The following is a 21,680-nucleotide window of genomic DNA, read 5'->3' as shown; positions in this document are numbered from 1 at the left end:
ATTACCATGTTTAAAACATAAACTCACTGAAATATCAAATTAAACAACTTATATAGAGATCATCCAATGTTTATTTCCTGTTTTGGAAAACGCTATAATTTTATTGACATTCAATAAGGTTTGATTTGACCTTTGTGAATGAAAGTTACACAATTAAGCCCCTGAACTTCCTAGTACTACGTGGTTGAAGTCAGAGAGACCACTCCAAGCTTCAAGCCTGCTGCTGGCCATCTCGTCTATGTCAGAGATAAAAGAGTTGTGACGCTAGCGGTATCCCCTCCCACTGACTCAGTGTTGATTGTCCGCACGTCAATATAAACGCCAACCAGAGCACTCGCTCCATTCTATACCAGTCAAGCCTGGACCAACAGTCGTTACCTCGCTGCTCTGGTTTTGCCGATAAAGTCAATATGAAGAAAACGGTATGTAGCTGCACTCTGAGATTGCCATAATTTACAAATACCCGTGCCACACAGTTTGGCATTTGAGTCTAGTTCATTATTTGCTGCTTTGATATGATTTATATTATCTAGTTGTGTTATACATGTTCAGGTTTTGGTCTGGTTTGTATGAAAACTTGGAATGGATATGAATCAGTTGTGGTATTGATTGTGCTGATTCTGAGCCCATGTCTCCGTAGGAACATGTATTTATTGTATATTTCTTTGATCTAGGTCTTGAAATAAAGTCTACAATAATTATATCGAAAAAACATGGTTATTACTGGGCCTCATTATATTTCCATCGGCAGAATGGCCTCCATGTTAATTCCTCAATGGGTTCACACTATACATTCAAATCTTATGCTTATACAAATGAGACCACTATCACAGTGAATTGTACCTGAGAATTGTCCTGCTCAGTTATATCTTAGCAATAATATTTAATATTCAAGGATGATTAGATGAAGAAAATCATATTTATAATTGCAGCGTAACTCTATTGTAAATGATTGCTAAAAGAACGTTTCAGACAATGATTCTCACAGCCTCATCAGAGACCATATACCGGTTATATAATATGAAGTCAACTATATTTCAATTCCATAGGAATTCCACAAAAATATGCCATTTTATTTCCACCGGTATTAAATTTCAAGTGTGTACTACATAAACCACAAGCTACACCATCTTCAACTTGTAATAAATATTAAACAATTGAGTACAATTCTGTTATGATTAGTTTTCAAGGATCTAGCAGGCAGATCTACAAACTTAATTCAAAGACGTATTACAGATTGTGTATTATTTAACTGAAGGTTAAAGTATCTGTTGATATGGCCAAATATACCACATCATAGGACAAACTACTGGGATTCATATCAATAGTTAAAAAAGTCTTTTCAAAGGAAACCTCCATTACTCATGTGTGTCCATTCAACTAATTATTTATTTATTCTATTACTCATCTGTTCAATTAGTTAGCTATCTATTACGTTTGTCATGTAGTTAATTATTGTGTTGATTAAGTTAGTCATTTACTTTATTTATTTATTTATTTATTTATTTAATTTTTATTTCATGTAATTTATACATTATGCAGTTTCTATGTTAACATCACCATTTAAATGTAATATCTGGTAATATGTTCATAGAAACGAAAAAATACAGAATGGTAAGAACATGCCAGTCAAAGACTTGGTTAACAATTTTTTTTCTATATGTGTTCATATGGAAAAGTAACAAGCATAAGTCATCCTAAAAAACACTAGAGCCTCATTAACCTGGATGATACCAAATCCAGTGAAATTGTCTGGATTAATAAATGATGGATACGGAATATTCCTTTGGATGTGTGTGATGCCACACAAGTTTGACAGGGATCCAGGGTTTCGGGTCAAACAGGGTCTGGTCTAGCAAGGTTTCACTGTATCTGGGATGCCCATCATCTGCTTGTTGGTTGAAGTTGGTATGTGAGCTATCATTTATCAAGGATTGTCAGGTGTGCCTGTTGCAGGAAAACTGCACTTTGTCCAAAATCTGGAATTTGTTAAAATCCTTATTTTAGCATTGTGTACAATGCAAACTATGTGCAAGTGGCATTTTCTTTTACCAGTGAAATATAAGTCAGGTTTGCACACTCAAACATTACCCATGAAGTAATAAAGGAAATTAAGAAGTTTTTAATTTCTTTTGGTGATTTTTTACTGACTTTTATCTGAACATTTGCCTCTGATATCACCTTGATACATCCTGGAGAGGTGTTTTTTGCAGATCAACTGTTACTTGACATTCATTATAGACAAACCCAGGGATCCATATTACACTGATAACCATCATCAAGTTTGATAAATTAATAAATACCGTAATTCAGGTTTCAAATACTCATTATCATACCTCCATGTCAGAATGATGAGATCTGATTTGTTCACGTGATCTTGATAAAATACTATGTACCCCGCCTTGGTGGGAAAAAAAATTCTCTGCCGGAGAATAAATCCCTTATACCCCGCCACAAACAAGACAGGCTGCATGTGGATTTCTAAGAAGGAGAATAAATCCTTTATACCTCGCTTCAAAGCAAAAAGCTGCACGCTCTTTCCATGTCAATGACAGTCATGTGACATAGCACAAGTTGACCTCAGCTCAATCAAACAGCTGTTTTTTTAACTTGTTTTATTTCTTTTACAATGTCATATTAAAACATGGCAGTAAGACAAATGTGTTGTAGCAGTATCACTCAGCGTACATGCGGTTTTACGCCTCTAGCTCATGGAACAAGACCTAACGTGGGACGCATAAAACCACATGTACCCTGTGTTATAGAGTCCCATATTTGTATGGCTTTTGTTCATATTCCCTGTTGTGGATCTCATCAGTTGAAAATAATTTGGTCATGAACAGGCTATACAACCAGTCGCATGTGAGCAAAATATATTATTGGGATTTTTCCCTTACAGTTTATTAATAACTAAGGATGTTGAGACTGCTGAATGACTGTCAACAAATTCAAACATCTGTTTATTCTAGAGAAACACTTATGTGCACAGAGGTCCACACTTAATAAATTGGACAATGAGATTGACGAGATGCCAGCTGTCAGATGTTAGGTCCACTTGTCAATCAAGTGGTGGTCCTTTTGTAGTACATAGTGCTTGTTTATATGATACAGATCCAGTGACGATGAGTACTGTTAGATTGGGATATGTTTTCGATATTTGTCTTAAAATCAGGAGTAATTTGTTCATAATGTATTTATTGAGTTCTTATCTTATATTTGATAATTCAAACTTGATCAGATTTTTTGTGTGCATTTATATGGCAATGAAGCTTTTTGAATATTTGCATATTTGTATATTCACCAGAATGAAAAAGTGAGTGTTGATCATTGTCAAGTTAGTTACCATTGTCATTTATGTATTAAGTTAATAGGAAAATTCATATTTAAAACATTTATATATTTTTTGTGTGTGTAAAATAGGTCAGTACATATTTTGTAAAAATTGTCAAGTCTATTCCTTTACTCATTTACTTTAGTGTATGTGGCTAACGAAGGCATTGGCTTAACACTGAAAAATTGTATATAACATTGTATTTCAATTTCAAATAATAAGCTTGATAATTTATCAAGATAAAATGTTGACCAATACATTTCGACTTTTTTGTGTGGAATGTTTGTATCAGGTCAGAACAAATCATTATGTACTCTTCATAAAAACAGATAACTCTCTAACAAATACATAAAATTTGAATTATATCTGTTCTAGATAATGTATATCTTTCAATATATTTTTACTTAAATAATAAATGCCTTTCATTTTTTCAAGGACTTAATATTTCAAAAGAAGCGCCCTTGCCATTTTCCCCCTCTAAATAATCAATGAGATATTAGGCCTAGGCACATGAGAACAGCGGAATTATGAATTGACAAATATTCCACATATTCAGTGATAACCTTGTATGATAGGTGATAACGTGTATGATCAATACCAACTGCCCATTTGCCCATACCTGCCCATTTGTATATTCATATACATGTATACTAGAATCAAAATTATTACCATAGTAAACATATTTTATATAGTTCATTTTTTGTCATAATTCATAAGATCCAAATCACAAACACTTTTGATAGCAGTCAAAAGGAAACTGTGCTCTATAAACTGAGGCTTTGCCTAGGTCTAGATTATATTTATACTGTGTGTGATACTGAGACATGTCTCTGTTTATTTAGGGTAATCCGTGACTGATACATTGATATACATAATGACATTGGAGGGTTTAGTCAAACACACATACAATACACTACGCAGAAATACTCCAGAAAAAAATAATTAAAATAGCAATGATTAGGTGTTTCGCAATGAGATATTTATATCACTTAAATTTACTTAGGGGCCAACTATTCGATATGTGAAGGATCAAGCACGTCCAAGGGAATATATGAGACTTAAAACCACATCCGGGGGATAAATTCCCTGGGATATCAATCACATCATCGGAGGTTTATAATGTTCAAAAACAAATGGCCTCGGATTTTACCAACCTATTTTCAGAGAAACATGTCTGAGGGATCCCTAAATCCCAGTCCCAGAATAACACATGGTAGGTCCTTTATGAATATTCAAAGGATTTCATTTTGGAAAATATAATAACCACACTCAACATGACCTTAGTCCTATTCAACAAACACCTTAACATACACCCTATAGTACTCCACGGTACAGGACTCTTAATAAGCCAAGAAGAATGCTCCTGTCTTTTCACGAGGTAGATGTCGAAATGGTAGTAAGACTTTGTAACTAATTCATGAGCAGTACCAAAGGAAAGGTCCCAATGCATAATTTATTCCAGTGTTTGAGACTATGAGACTTATTACTGGCTTGAGCTGTGCTATTACATGAACTAAACTGACAGATTCTTCCAAATATGACTAGCTCACTTTATTAGTCCTGTGAGTGGAGCTCGAGATGGCCACTGCCAAGGTATGTGTGACTGAGTTTAATATGCCATGTTCTTTACATTAAGTCTTGTGAAAGTCATGAAATGAGACAAAGATTCTTTCAAATATGCATTTTTAATCTAATAATCTGCATTTCAAAATGGCTGCTCAAAGGTTTGTGTGAAGGACATCTTGCATTGTGCCAATTTTGGGACATTTTGTGCTTGATTTATTTTAACGGATATACAGTTATCTGTTGAACATGGTTCAGTTAGCAGTTTTGTGACTTTCCTGTCTTGGTTTAATCATGGTGTACCCCATATTTGGTATGTTAATTCTCCAGTTACATGGTTTGACTGTTGTTATATATTCATAAGCAATGGAAACATGGCATACAGTTTGAAACCGAGCAATTTGCATTGTTTTAGTGTGACATTTTTGTGTGTTTTTTTGGACTTAGATAATAATCCATTAGGAAACATGTAGAGACAAGCATGGGTTACTGGGGGTCTGTTATACCCTGTGATCTCCATGGAGAGACAAGCATGGGTTACAGGGGGTCTATCATACCCTGTGATCTCCATGGAGAGACAAGCATGGGTTACTGGGGGTCTGTCATACCATGTGATCTCCATGGAGAGACAAGCATGGGTTACTGGGGGTCTATCATACCCTGTGATCTCCATGGAGAGACAAGCATGGGTTACTGGGTGCCTATCATAATCTGTGATCTCCATGGAGAGACAAGCATGGGTTACTGGGGGTCTGTCATACCCTGTGATCTCAATGGAGAGACAAGCATGGACTACTGGGGGTCTATCATACCCTGTGATCTCCATGGAGAGACAAGCATGGGTTACTGGGGGTCTATCATACCCTGTGATCTCCATGGAGAGACAAGCATGGACTACTGGGGGTCTATCATACCCTGTGATCTCCATGGAGAGACAAGCATGGGTTACTGAGGGTCTATCATACCCTGTGATCTCCATGGAGAGACAAGCATGGGTTACTGGGGGTCTATCATACCCTGTGATCTCCATGGAGAGACAAGCATGGGTTACTGGGGGTCTATCATACCATGTGATCTCCATGGAGAGACAAGCATGGGTTACTGGGTGCCTATCATACTCTGTGATCTCCATGGAGAGACAAGCATGGGTTACTGGGGGTCTATCATACCCTGTGATCTCCATGGAGAGACAAGCATGGGCTACTGGGGGTCTATCATACCCTGTGATCTCCATGGAGAGACAAGCATGGACTACTGGGGGTCTATCATACCCTGTGATCTCCATGGAGAGACAAGCATGAGTTACTGTGGGTGAATCTAGGATTTAAGCCCATGATCATAGGTTTCTGGTATGACTAAAGGACGAACTCTGCACAGCTTGTGTCAATTGTGGCGCCCAGGACAACTGAGCTCCCTGTGCCCATCGGTATGAGTGAACAATCTGTCTGACATTCTGTATGTGACTGCCATTGCAGCCTGTCATGAGCTTACTGGTTAAACATGTCGATTAATAATGCATGAGTTTAACAACACTTACTTAGCGTTGCAAGGGAAAGAGCTATTAATTCAAATGTCATGACATAATTTAAGAGAATGGCATAACGATTGACATTTCCTCATCAGCGTAACCTACAGAAAAACACAGGATAATTATTACAAACATTTTCATGTATCCATTTCAACGATATAAAAAATGTAAATAACAAAAAAGGGTAGTCATTTTGCATTTGCTTTTGAATTCTGGTCGTATAACGATTCTACCAAATATCAAAGATGCTTGACAAAGATAAAAACTTTCAATGTTGTATATGAGCAACCAAGTTGTCTGGGGTGCTGAAATCACTTTGATGTGTGTGTCCCTTGCGTGCTTGAAACCTATGGTCATGGATTCAAATCTCAGATTCACCTTTATTTTTTCTAGGTTTGTCAGCACCATACACGTGTTTGTGGGTTTGTCAGCACCATACACGTGTTTGTGGGTTTGTCAGCACCATACACGTGTTTGTGGGTTTGTCAGCACCATACACGTGTTTGTGGGTTTGTCAGCACCATACACGTGTTTCTAGGTTTGTCAGCACCATACACGTGTTTGTGGGTTTGTCAGCACCATACACGTGTTTGTGGGTTTGTCAGCACCATACACGTGTTTGTGGGTTTGTCAGCACCATACACGTGTTTGTGGGTTTGTCAGCACCATACACGTGTTTGTGGGTTTGTCAGCACCATACACGTGTTTGTGGGTTTCACCAAAGTTCAAAGCTTCTAAGACCTGCATCACTTCTGGCTTTCCTCCCACATCAAGATCACATGCGATGATATAGCTGGAAAACCCAACTCACTCACTTACTTAAGAAACTCATCTGTCCTTTATCGTTGTTGTTGTTGTTGTTGTTGGTTGTTTAACGCCACACTCAGCAATATTCCAGCTATATGACAGCAGTCTGTAAATAATAGAGTCTGGACCAGACAATCCAGTGATTCATGTCATGCGCATTGATCTACACAATTGGGATACGATGACATGCATCAACCAAGTCAGCAAGTCTGACCACCCGATCCAGTTTGTCACCTCTTACAAAAAGCAAAGTCGCCTTTAATGGCAAACATGGGTTGCTGAAGACCTATTCTAATCCGGATCTTCACGGGTCCACTGTCATTATCATTAAAACACATCTTCGACGTCATTCTATTGTTTGAACGCTCCATTATTTTTCAGGAATGGAGTGTTGCTTGTCAACTGTACATTATCTTGAAGCAGCATTTGAATTTTTCAAATATTTTCAACTACAGAATATTTTGTCAAAGTGTAAAAGTAGGGATGAGTTTTAAGTAGGGGAATATCCTCTTAACTCTCCATTCCATGGAGAGTTACTCGGACATTCCCCTCTACGTAAATTCACCTACTATTACAGCAGATTCATGTATATATGTATGTGTAAGTTTGTAAATGTATGTCTAAAGAAATGTATGGCTATATATGCATAGTTGTGTGTAAAAGCATGATTATGTGAATGAATGCATGTTTGACTCAAATTAACAAATTAATCATTTGAAATCTTACTAATTTCAGGTACCAAAGGACCGTTCTGTTCGTCTCCGTGTGATGCCGGAACAAAGTAATGACTACCGTGTGGTTGTGTTCGGAGCAGGAGGTGTGGGCAAGAGTTCCCTTGTGCTGCGATTCGTTCGAGGAACCTTCCGTGAAAGTTACATTCCAACAATAGAGGACACCTATCGCCAAGTTATCAGTTGTAACAAACAAGTGTGCACATTACAAATCACTGATACGACAGGTAGCCACCAATTTCCTGCCATGCAGAGGTTATCAATTTCAAAAGGACATGCTTTTATTCTCGTGTATTCCATCACAAGTCGACAATCACTAGAAGAACTTAAACCCATATTTGAAGAAATCATTCAAATAAAAGGTGATACCGAGAGCATACCCATAATGCTTGTGGGAAATAAATGTGATGAGACAAATCGTGAAGTAGCACTTTCTGAGGGAGCTGAGTTGGCAAAAAGATGGAACTGCGCATTTCTTGAAACATCGGCAAAAACAAACTATAACGTTAAAGAACTATTTCAGGAACTTCTCCAGCTCGAGAAGCGTCGGACAATGAGTCTTCAGCTTGAAACAAAGAAATCCAAATCTCAAAAGCGAAAAGAAAAGTTGAAGGGGAAGTGTATGTTGATGTGAATGTGTATTGTGACCTTGAGGTATTATTGAGCACTGACCTTGAGCTCTTTCAGAAAAGAGGGCACCAACGTTCTTGTACATCTCATAGGCTTTAATCATTCTGTGACAAGATGGAATTTGATATTCCAGGAACATTGGAATCTTCAGTTACCATGTTGTAGATTGTGGAATTCAATTCAGCATCAACTTTGTCATGTAAAAATGACTTTGCAGCAATATTGGTGTTACTTGTTGGCATTGAAGATGATTCCTCTCAGAAATGTTTACAAGAGAATGTTTGAACGGATTCCAAATATTGATATTACAACAGACTACTCAGACCCCTTCTGATGGACAAAAGCTTTTCCTGTGTACAGTCGATGTGCATCTATTCCATCTTTCCTGAAAGTTCCTTTTTTCCAATATTTTAGACCATAATGCGTCCCAGAGATTTCAGTTATAATGACCTTTCTTCAACTGTCAGGACGACATTGAATGGTTCACGTTCTTGAAAGGAATTGTTCTAGAACTGTTTACAGATGTGAAAAACTCATGATTGCATCTCCAGAACACATCCAAAGAACATGATGCTATTGGATGCTTTGGAAACCCTTTAATATGTTCTCAAAGTGCTTTAAAATGTTCTTACCAGTCTTCTTTCTCTTGTTTGTTTTGATTTTATCTGTGTGAAAAGTTCTTCAACAAGTGTTTGGAGAAGTACATCAATGCACATCAATCATGTATAATATGAAGACTTCTTATAGCATTAAGCTACACATATTTGCCAATAGTATTAGAATGCTGGATTTAGAAAGTTATGACCCCAACATTGTATGAAGATTATGCATATATGAAATTGTATTGTAGGAGCATATAAATAGATATTGCTGAAAATACATTGTCATCTGAGATTACAAAAGAGCATCACCTTTTGAACGACCTTTTGACCCTTTTGGCCTGACCCTTATCACATAATGACCTTCAACTTACTATTTCTTATTCCAGGGCATGTTAAACTGATTATTTTACACACAGTACAGTAGTATTGGAGAGCTTGTACTTCATACAGAGAGACAGAATTATATAACTGCAGCCCAAACACAATCATGATTGACGACATAATAAAAGAAGACAACAAATTTTGACACCATTGCTTCAGCCGTTCTGCATGAGTTGGTTCTAGACTTTCTAAATTTCAGCTTAACAATGCTCTACAGTTTATGCTTGAGTATGATGCACATCCCAGGAAATTTGACTACAAGAAAACGCCACAGGAAATTATTTTGGGGGTTGGGTTTTTTCAGATATTTTTCAGGCATGTCACATCATTTTAACTTTTTTAAATTTTAAAAGCAATGGTAAACTGTTTAAAGATTGAAAATAAACAAATTCACAGATCTAAGGTAATGATCTCATGAACTGATATGATTACATGTTACTAATTGTTTTTTAAACTCAACTTTAAGCAAAGCCTTAGCACACTTCATATTTCAGCCATAAACATTTTTGCAAGCAATGTTAGATAAGTTGGGTAAGGAAGTGGTTGCCAAAGAGAGCAATAACTCTGATGAACAAATAACCTATTGGTTGTGGCCTAACTGTCTTTGCTGACTTGCTGCACATGCTATCAAATATTTTCAAGAGTGTAGGTGTATTTTTTCCCTGCCCATATCTTTCCTATTTGAAATGCTGAAAAGTTAGCAAAATATATTGGTGCATGTTATTGTTAGTGTTTACTTTTAATATTAATTGAAACTGTTTGAAAATATTTTGCAAAATGAATTAAGTTGTTTTTAATACAGTATTCACATTACAGATTCCAACGGTACATGTCTACAACTTGTGCAATTGGAAATTAGTTACAAGCCTTTTGCAGAATTGAGTTCAACGGTTTGGTGATGAATATCAATTTGAAAGAAATATAATTTAATGTTGCCTATATTAAATAGTGATTGTTTGTAGTTGTTAAATATATTGTTGAATTTTTATTATTGGAAGGGTTTTAAATATGTTGAATTAACAGAGACAGCAATGTTAAAACAATTTCATAATCAAATGATTTTATCAGCTCTTTTATGTCTCTTTTTAAAGTATTTTTTTCTTTTTACTCTCAAAATGTATGAAATATTGCATCCAATATGAAAATGAAAAGATAAACCTTTGGCTTTGCCTGGTAAAAGCCTGGTCCAAATATCATGTCTTTCAATGTTTCAAGTTTCAAGTTTGTTTTGATTTAAACAAAGTGTTATTTTTCCTTACCAAATCTATTTCACTATGGCAACTGACTTTGCCTGGGTCTACTGGGGAAAAGAAGGGGGAAAAGGATGATGTCTTGGTTAACTTGAAAACAAGCTTCAGCAGAGAAGCATTATTGTTTATGGCCTCATATTAATTCTTCATAAACAAAAATATTAAAATTATCAACATTACCACTGGTTGAATTGGAACAGGATGTTTAAAATCCCTCTCTACAGCGAAATAGCATTCTACTAATATGAAATAGACTTACAGCTTTGAATGAATAGAACAACTCTCTGCCCGTAAGGAAGGAAAAAGTGTCAAAAAAGATAATTCAATTAAACAACTACATGTAACATAATAGGTACACATTTTTGTCATTCAAGATTCATTAAATTTCATTAAGTCTCAAATATCATCAAAAGAAACAGTTTAATCGAAACACTTAATGTCATGATGAAATAAATTCAAACTATTATATTCAGAAATACCCACATCATTCATTGTTAAAACAGCATCTTGAAGTACTTTGCTATAACCATTTCTTACCATACACATTTACTATTAATGGAAAAATGACAAATGATCCATTAACTTACATTTGAAAATGTTTGTTAAAAGAGTAGTAATTGTAGAATGTGGAAAAGAAATATTAAATTCTATGACATGATCTACTATAAATGTCAACTAAGAGAATTTTCTTTTGAAATCAAGAAACAACAACAAAAAATGTCTGCCTACACATATAGCTCAATTGCTTGCCTTCACAACAGTTTATGCTATTAAAATAATATATTTCTTTGAGACATTATTGAGTGGAATGGACCTAAAAAGTTGTGATGTTGTACCTTTCAAAGGCATGTTTTCTTTATTTAAACATTTATTCATCTGTGACATATATTTAGCCAACACATTCCACTTAGACGCACTTAGAATGTTTTATTTATCTTAAGTATTATTTCATTTTTATTAAATCAACTTTTTATACATTTTTAAAAAAAAAATATTTCACTTCATATCATATGCTACTGCTTACAACAACACTCTACATCTACAGATTCTGAAATAACCAAAAAGTAACAACTACATTTCTATTTCTCATCATACTGCATCTTTTTCTGAGCATATATCAGCATCAGTTTTCTCAAATTATATCTCTCAAGTTCGCAAAAATAACCCCAAGAATCTTGTACATGATGAATATTTAACACATTGCAGGCAATATTTATTACAATGATAGAATGATAAAAACCACAGTTGGATCCCATTATCTCAAATGGACTGGTGATCAGGATAAAACGACATCATTTTACATCAACAAGCAAAGTTTGGCCCCATGGGGCGATGATTCATTTGTCAAAAGTCTAGTCTGAAAATATGCTTCTTGTTTTTTCTTTTTGTTTAAACTTTCTTTTCAAGTATATTTGTTTCCTACATTTTGGCATATTGATCAAGAAAAAATGAAAAACAAGACAATTAAGTATCTAAAATAATTTAGATACATGCATCTTAGGTTGTGATATTTAAGATAACATTTGTTTGACACAATGAGATTCAACTGTACTGAGGGATGGACCACTTTATATTCTAGAGGTTGGGATTTGTTTTTAAAAATTCCATCCCACCCCCTTTGAATATTTAATGACCAGCCCCTAGCGGTTCCAAAATTATCAAAACATCTAGCATGATGACAAACATAACCAACAGTTTTATAAGTGATATATTGACATTGTTTCAATTAGGTTAGAACTTCTGATAATGTCTTTATTTGAATTATATTATACAATGCATTGATCAACAGTCATTTTTACTTTCATCAGTACAATATGAATTATTCATTATCATCTTTGATGGATACTGAAATTGAATGCTTGTTACTATTATGGATTCCAAGGTTCCATGATTAAAACTGATATTTGACTCAATGCTCACGTCATTTAATAGATGTATTCAAATAGAAACATTTTATCATGTTAATTATGTCATAATTTGTATCATTAGTTCTCAAGGACATAGCATCATTTTAACTCAAGTTAATGCATAATACTTTATCACGCAATCAATTTTCATTTGACTCTCTGTCAGATGGTTGAATATCATTTCATATTTGCATTCTAAAACCATTTTTACAAAATGTTCCATATTTAAGGGAAATGGAATGAATATGGCATGGTGTATGATCAATTTACAACTTATGTTGTTAGATCAAGCATTGCTTGTACATGTGTTAGAGAGTTTCACCAAGGGAGATTACACTTGACACCAGGGGGGATAACTCTTGACAGTTACATGGTTGTGCATTTTTCTTCTGATTGTTTATATGAATATGATCATTTGTCATATCATTTTCACATCATTTTCCTATTGTCTCAAATTGAAACAATGAAAGGAATGACTTAATAGAGAATTGTTTGTTGTGATATTGAAATATTTTCTATTTGACAAAAACATGCTTCTGTTTTTGACCAAAAAAAGAATCGTTGAAACAATACGCAAATAATGATGACTCATTTTTCATGAATTATATTGATAATGGAAAAGTGTAGAAAAGAAACAAAGTAAATCGAGATTGAAAACATAATTGCATTGACACTGACAAGGCGAAATATTACATGTATCCTATTCAACAAATTACAATAGATCATGATGAATATTACTGCTAAATCTGTGTATTTTCATTATGTGTAGTCAAGAGATAAAGCATTATATTTTAAGAGTCTAATTTGAAAGGTTTTTAAGGGTATGAAACACATTATTTCATGGAACAAATGTTCAACCTTATTGTCATAATTACAAACATTATATTTGTCAAACACTTAAATGATCAAAGGGTTTCAGCTTTGATGTTCAATACTGAAAAGTAGCAGCGCAAGTCGTTTGTCATCATATTGCAGCTGCAAATCTTCTGCAAGACCAGATCAACTTTATTTCTTGTTTTTTAACCAAATTGTTTCATCAATACGCAAAAAGTAGGAGAAAAATATAAAAACTTCAAATGTTGTCAAAACTTAATTGAAAGGTAATTTGTTAAGAAAACAATCTTCCACAAAAATATGCATAACAAAACACATTTTGATCAAACCCAGAATTTGGGTTTATTACTTTTTGAAATATTGAGACAGGCTTTCTGCTCAACATGGAAATCAATAGGCCTGGTCTTCAACATAACTAGACTATCATTCAATAGATTTATAAATTCATTCTTTTCTTCATGTAAACATAAATTTCATGCATCATCTTCTCTAATAACTCCTTTCAGTATCATTCAAATCAGCTTCAGCCTTCCTATCAGCTTTATGAAGATATGTATTACAGTACACAGAAGTATGATATCATATACAGGCATCACATTATCTTCTATTCTATATGAGTCAGGGCCAGGTATTTCATAATTACTTTTCAAGATCTAAAGTAATATCTGTACTTTTCTTTTGTTACAAGATCCTGTTTTGAGAAACTAGTTCAGTGAACATGAAGACCTTCTAAACTTTAATGGAAGAATTATCTTTCCTTGACTCAACAAGGCCTTCATGTCATCCTCTGTCATCCAGGGAATTATATCTCCATTCTATTATATTAAATAACATGGACCCATCCGTCACCATAGCTTCGTTTTGAAGTGATGTTACCATCATCTCCACCTCTTTAAATACAAACTTAGCACAGAATTTCTCTGCCTTATGAGCTTAAAATCAACAACCAATCTAAATGTCTTCTGGATGCAAGTCTGGTATAGATCTATATTAACAACTGTTGCCTTGTCTGAACAAGCTCTGGATGCCTTCAAAGGATTCACAAGACTGTTATACATGTATATGCACTTTAAGCTAGAAATGATGTTTTCCTGAGTATTAAGAAAGGGAAGGGAAGTTTTTTAATGTATTTCTATCAAACCGGACTCCATAAAGGCATGGTGGCAATTTGGTCCAGGGTATATATGATAATGAATGGAAATATAACACCCTGGATATAGAGGATGCCTCCATCGATGATAATGTTTTTGTTACTGAGAAAAAAGAGCCTGCTAAGTTCATCATTTTGAAAATAATCTGCAATAAGAAACATTTGTTTTACATGGCCTAACAGTACATGTATTTGTAAAAACTTTAGAAAGAAAAAATAGAATTTTAAGAATTTACACAATGACATATTGCTCTCTGGTATAATAGTTTGAAACTGTAATTTGAGTGGAATGTCATTTTGGATATTTCAACTTTTCCTGCACCTGGTTAGCCATTAGGATTGATTACTTAATTAGCTTCTACTGTCTGAATCGTTACCACATTCTCTTGTTATTGAGAATATATCAAAATCTGTCATGCCCATCCTCAGCACTCAGGGAACGTTTTCATCTTATGTAGCCTGGGATGTACATTTTAAGATAACAGACTATAGTTACTCATTCATATCTCCATGGTGACAGCTACTTCCCTGTGTGATGAGGATGGGTTTCTAGATAAATGTTCTTTGTATACTGCATACCTTTAATAAATGTCATTATTTTAACCACGTGAGTCTGTTATATATTATATATTATATATCCAAGGACCGATGATGTCGGACATAACATGGATGTGAGTCAGTATGAATTTCCTCCACTTTTAGTGAAAGTTTTAGTAATATCCCAGCAATATCATGACAGAGGCGCTTCACACATTGTACTTTTGTGGGAATCGAACCTTGGTCTTTGGCTTAAGAAGCAAACACTTTAACCACTAGGCTACCTCACATGGACACCACATTGAGAGCTATAATATATAAAACAGTGATGGAAAACTAATATCACGACCAGGGCACAATGACACACAATCAGCCAAGTGACAAAGCCTGACTACCTGGACCCTGTTCAATAAGGTGACCTTAGTGCTATGACTATCATAGTCTATGTTAAAGTATAGGAGTTATAATAGTCATAGCACTAAGATCACCTTGTTGAACAGGGCCCTGGCCTAATTTAGTGACCTATTCTAAACAGGTTCCCATTGGATCCAAAGAAGAAGTCAGCAGTATAGAAAAGAGCACAAGGGAGTGAGTGAATGATTTTTTATGACATAGACATAAATATTTCAGCAATATCGTTATGGCCTGTAAGTAAGCCTGAGCCAGGCAAACTAGAGGTTAATAGCATGAGCACTGATCCACATTGTCAGGGTATGATGACATTTACGGGTACGCAGCCTGGTCACACACTGTAACTCTTACAGGAAGCTTAGTGTAGTGGGAACCTATTGTAACCTGGAATCCCCATGGGGTAGAGGTATACATGCCTCCAATGAGTGGGATGTAGGGCTGTATCAATTGCATCATAATCATCAATTGTCCAACAGCAACACAATGATGGCAAGTTAGAGTATCAATAGTTACCATTGATGCCAATCTGCCGAAACTAGAATGTGGTGTTAGGCTTTGTCAACATGTACATGCCAGAAGGCAGTGATTCAGAGGTGTATGGAATTCTACACGGTTGGACGGTGCTTACCATTCTACTGCAATACTGTACTTGTGCCAATAGTGTTTTAACTATTGAAATATAATTACAGTACCATAAAGACCCTTGATCAGCACTAGTGGGATGAGGCTAAGAGCCAAAGCAAAACTTAGAGTGAAGCCAGTTAATCTGATGGAGCTGTAGTGTTCATATTGAACCCTCCTAAGTATCATTTCCAGATTAACAAATCATAGGCAGACTGATATCCTCATATCCTTTGTATGTATGTGGGGGCATTGCATGTATGTGGGGACATTGTATGTATGTGGGGACATTGTATGTATGTGGGGACATTGTATGTATGTGGGGACATTGTATGTATGTGTGGACATTGTATGTATGTGGGGACATTGTATGTATGTGTGGACATTGTATGTATGTGGGGACATTGTATGTATGTGTGGACATTGTATGTATGTGTGGACATTGCATGTATGTGGGGACATTGCATGTATGTGGGGACACTGTATGTATGTGTGGACATTGTATGTATGTGTGGACATTGTATGTATCTGGGGGTATTGTATGTATGTGGGGGCATTGTATGTATGTGGGGGTATTGTATGTATGTGGGGACATTGTATGTATGTGGGGGCATTGTATGTATGTGGGGACATTGTATGTATGTGGGGACATTGTATGTATGTGGGGACATTGTATGTATGTGTGGACATTGTATGTATGTGGGGATATTGTATGTATGTGTGGACATTGTATGTATGTGTGGACATTGTATGTATGTGTGGACATTGTGTGTATGTGGGGGTATTGTATGTATGTGTGGACATTGTATGTATGTGGGGGTATTGTATGTATGTGTGGACATTGTATGTATGTGTGGACATTGTATGTATGTGGGGGTATTGTATGTATGTGGGGGTATTGTATGTATGTGGGGGTATTGTATGTATGTGGGGACATTGTATGTATGTGGGGACATTGTATGTATGTGGGGACATTGTATGTATGTGGGGACACTGTATGTATGTGGGGACATTGTATGTATGTGGGGACACTGTATGTATGTGGGGACATTGTATGTATGTGTGGACACTGTATGTATGTGGGGACATTGTATGTATGTGGGGACACTGTATGTATGTGGGGGCATTGTATGTATGTGGGGGTATTGTATGTGGGGACATTGTATGTATGTGGGGGTATTGTATGTATGTGGGGGCATTGTATGTATGTGGGGACATTGTATGTATGTAGGGGTATTGTATGTATGTGGGGACATTGTATGTATGTGTGGACATTGTATGTATGTGGGGGCATTGTATGTATGTGGGGGCATTGTATGTATGTGGGGGTATTGTATGTATGTGCGGGCATTGTATGTATGTGGGGGCATTGTATGTATGTGGGGGCATTGTATGTATGTGGGGGTATTGTATGTATGTGGGGGTATTGTATGTATGTGGGGGCATTGTATGTATGTGGGGGCATTGTATGTATGTGGGGGTATTGTATGTATGTGTGGACATTGTATGTATGTGGGGGTATTGTATGTATGTGGGGGTATTGTATGTATGTGGGGACATTGTATGTATGTATGTGGGGGTATTGTATGTATGTGGGGGTATTGTATGTATGTGGGGGTATTGTATGTATGTGGAGACATTGTATGTATGTGGGGGCATTGTATGTATGTGTGGACATTGTATGTATGTGTGGACATTGTATGTATGTGGGGGTATTGTATGTATGTGGGGGTATTGTATGTATGTGGGGGTATTGTATGTATGTGTGGACATTGTATGTATGTGGGGACACTGTATGTATGTGGGGACATTGTATGTATGTGGGGACACTGTATGTATGTGGGGACATTGTATGTATGTGTGGACACTGTATGTATGTGGGGACATTGTATGTATGTGGGGACACTGTATGTATGTGGGGGCATTGTATGTATGTGGGGGTATTGTATGTGGGGACATTGTATGTATGTGGGGGTATTGTATGTATGTGGGGACATTGTATGTGGGGGCATTGTATGTATGTGGGGACATTGTATGTATGTGGGGGTATTGTATGTATGTGGGGGCATTGTATGTATGTGGGGGTATTGTATGTGGGGACATTGTATGTATGTGGGGGTATTGTATGTATGTGGGGACATTGTATGTGGGGGCATTGTATGTATGTGGGGACATTGTATGTATGTGGGGGTATTGTATGTGGGGACATTGTATGTATGTGGGGGTATTGTATGTATGTGGGGACATTGTATGTGGGGGCATTGTATGTATGTGGGGACATTGTATGTATGTGGGGGTATTGTATGTATGTGGGGGCATTGTATGTATGTGGGGGTATTGTATGTGGGGACATTGTATGTATGTGGGGGTATTGTATGTATGTGGGGACATTGTATGTATGTGGGGGTATTGTATGTGGGGACATTGTATGTATGTGGGGACATTGTATGTATGTGGGGACATTGTATGTATGTGGGGACATTGTATGTATGTGGGGGTATTGTATGTATGTGGGGGCATTGTATGTATGTGGGGGTATTGTATGTGGGGACATTGTATGTATGTGGGGGTATTGTATGTATGTGGGGACATTGTATGTGGGGGCATTGTATGTATGTGGGGACATTGTATGTATGTGGGGGTATTGTATGTATGTGGGGGTATTGTATGTATGTGGGGACATTGTATGTATGTGGGGACATTGTATGTATGTGGGGACATTGTATGTATGTGGGGACATTGTATGTATGTGGGGACATTGTATGTATGTGGGGGTATTGTATGTATGTGGGGACATTGTATGTATGTGGGGACATTGTATGTATGTGGGGACATTGTATGTATGTGGGGGTATTGTATGTATGTGGGGACATTGTATGTATGTGGGGACATTGTATGTATGTGGGGACATTGTATGTATGTGGGGACATTGTATGTATGTGGGGGTATTGTATGTATGTGGGGGTATTGTATGTATGTGGGGGTATTGTATGTATGTGTGGACATTGTATGTATGTGGGGACACTGTATGTATGTGGGGACATTGTATGTATGTGGGGACACTGTATGTATGTGGGGACATTGTATGTATGTGTGGACACTGTATGTATGTGGGGACATTGTATGTATGTGGGGACACTGTATGTATGTGGGGGCATTGTATGTATGTGGGGGTATTGTATGTGGGGACATTGTATGTATGTGGGGGTATTGTATGTATGTGGGGACATTGTATGTGGGGGCATTGTATGTATGTGGGGACATTGTATGTATGTGGGGGTATTGTATGTATGTGGGGGCATTGTATGTATGTGGGGGTATTGTATGTGGGGACATTGTATGTATGTGGGGGTATTGTATGTATGTGGGGACATTGTATGTATGTGGGGGCATTGTATGTATGTGGGGGCATTGTATGTATGTGGGGGTATTGTATGTGGGGACATTGTATGTATGTGGGGGTATTGTATGTATGTGGGGACATTGTATGTGGGGGCATTGTATGTATGTGGGGACATTGTATGTATGTGGGGGTATTGTATGTATGTGGGGGCATTGTATGTATGTGGGGGTATTGTATGTATGTGGGGACATTGTATGTGGGGGCATTGTATGTATGTGGGGACATTGTATGTGGGGGCATTGTATGTATGTGGGGACATTGTATGTATGTGGGGGTATTGTATGTATGTGGGGACATTGTATGTATGTGGGGGTATTGTATGTATGTGGGGACATTGTATGTATGTGGGGACATTGTATGTATGTGGGGACATTGTATGTATGTGGGGACATTGTATGTATGTGGGGGCATTGTATGTATGTGGGGACATTTTATGTATGTGGGGGCATTGTATGTATGTGGGGGCATTGTATGTATGTGGGGGTGTTGTATGTATGTGGGGACATTGTATGTATGTGGGGGTATTGTATGTATGTGGGGGTATTGTATGTATGTGGGGGTATTGTATGTATGTGGGGACATTGTATGTATGTGGGGGCATTGTATGTATGTGGGGACATTGTATGTATGTGGGGGCATTGTATGTATGTGGGGGCATTGTATGTATGTGGGGACATTGTATGTATGTGGGGGTATTGTATGTATGTGGGGACATTGTATGTATGTGGGGACATTGTATGTATGTGGGGGTGTTGTATGTATGTGGGGACATTGCATGTATGTGGGGGCATTGTATGTATGTGGGGACATTGTATGTATGTGGGGACATTGTATGTATGTGGGGGTGTTGTATGTATGTGGGGACATTGCATGTATGTGGGGGCATTGTATGTATGTGGGGACATTGTATGCATGTGGGGACATTGTATGTATGTGGTGACATTGTATGTATGTGGGGGCATTGTATGTGGGGGCATTGTATGTATGTGGGGGTATTGTATGTGGGGACATTGTATGTATGTGGGGGCATTGTATGTATGTGGGGACATTGTATGTATGTGGGGACATTGTATGTATGTGGGGGAATTGTATGTATGTGGGGGCATTGTATGTATGTGGGGGTATTGTATGTATGTGGGGGCATTGTATGTGGGGGCATTGTATGTATGTGGGGGTATTGTATGTGGGGACATTGTATGTATGTGGGGGCATTGTATGTATGTGGGGACATTGCATGTATGTGGGGGCATTGTATGTATGTGGGGGCATTGTATGTATGTGTGGACATTGTATGTATGTGGGGACATTGTATGTATGTGGGGGCATTGTATGTATGTGGGGGCATTGTATGTATGTGGGGGCATTGTATGTATGTGGGGACATTGCATGTATGTGGGGGCATTGTATATATGTGGGGACATTGTATGTATGTGGGGACATTGTATGTATGTGGGGACATTGTATGTATGTGGGGACATTGTATGTATGTGGGGACATTGTATGTATGTGGGGGCATTGTATGTGGGGGCATTGTATGTATGTGGGGGTATTGTATGTGGGGGCATTGTATATATGTGGGGGTATTGTATGTATGTGGGGACATTGTATGTATGTGGGGGCATTGTATATATGTGGGGGTATTGTATGTATGTGGGGACATTGTATGTATGTGGGGACATTGTATGTATGTGGGGACATTGTATGTATGTGGGGGCATTGTATGTGGGGGCATTGTATGTATGTGGGGGTATTGTATGTGGGGGCATTGTATATATGTGGGGGTATTGTATGTATGTGGGGACATTGTATGTATGTGGGGACATTGTATGTATGTGGGGACATTGTATGTATGTGGGGACATTGTATGTATGTGGGGACATTGTATGTATGTGGGGGCATTGTATGTGGGGGCATTGTATGTATGTGGGGGTATTGTATGTGGGGGCATTGTATATATGTGGGGGTATTGTATGTATGTGGGGACATTGTATGTA

General features: G+C 37.1%; 1 protein-coding gene and 1 long non-coding RNA gene across 6 annotated transcripts in view; one reads left to right on the top strand and one right to left on the bottom strand.

Annotated features, from left to right (window-relative positions):
• LOC124138835 (GTP-binding protein Di-Ras2-like) overlaps window positions 1-15,317 on the top strand; it is an 89,376-nt gene extending 74,059 nt beyond the window's left edge. For 4 of the 5 annotated variants that reach the window (XM_046505716.2, XM_048399746.1, XM_046505719.2 and 1 more), the window contains exon 2: window positions 7,965-15,317. In XM_046505716.2, coding sequence (XP_046361672.1) covers window positions 7,965-8,594 — 630 coding nt within the window. In that variant the 3' untranslated portion in view covers window positions 8,595-15,317. Of the gene's footprint in view, window positions 1-298; window positions 423-7,964 lie in introns of those variants that run through there. The other variant, XM_046505718.2, reaches the window with a different exon arrangement.
• The window catches only part of LOC124138836, a 128,237-nt gene that overhangs the window by 104,689 nt on the left and 1,868 nt on the right, over window positions 1-21,680 (bottom strand). The window lies entirely within an intron of this gene.

Source organism: Haliotis rufescens, unplaced genomic scaffold (assembly GCF_023055435.1).
Source record: "Haliotis rufescens isolate VD_foot unplaced genomic scaffold, xgHalRufe1.0.p SCAF_2, whole genome shotgun sequence".
Classification (NCBI taxonomy): Eukaryota; Metazoa; Mollusca; class Gastropoda; order Lepetellida; family Haliotidae; genus Haliotis; species Haliotis rufescens.
The sequence above is the reverse complement of the archived record's forward strand: the minus strand, read 5'-3'. Positions and strand labels throughout refer to the sequence as shown.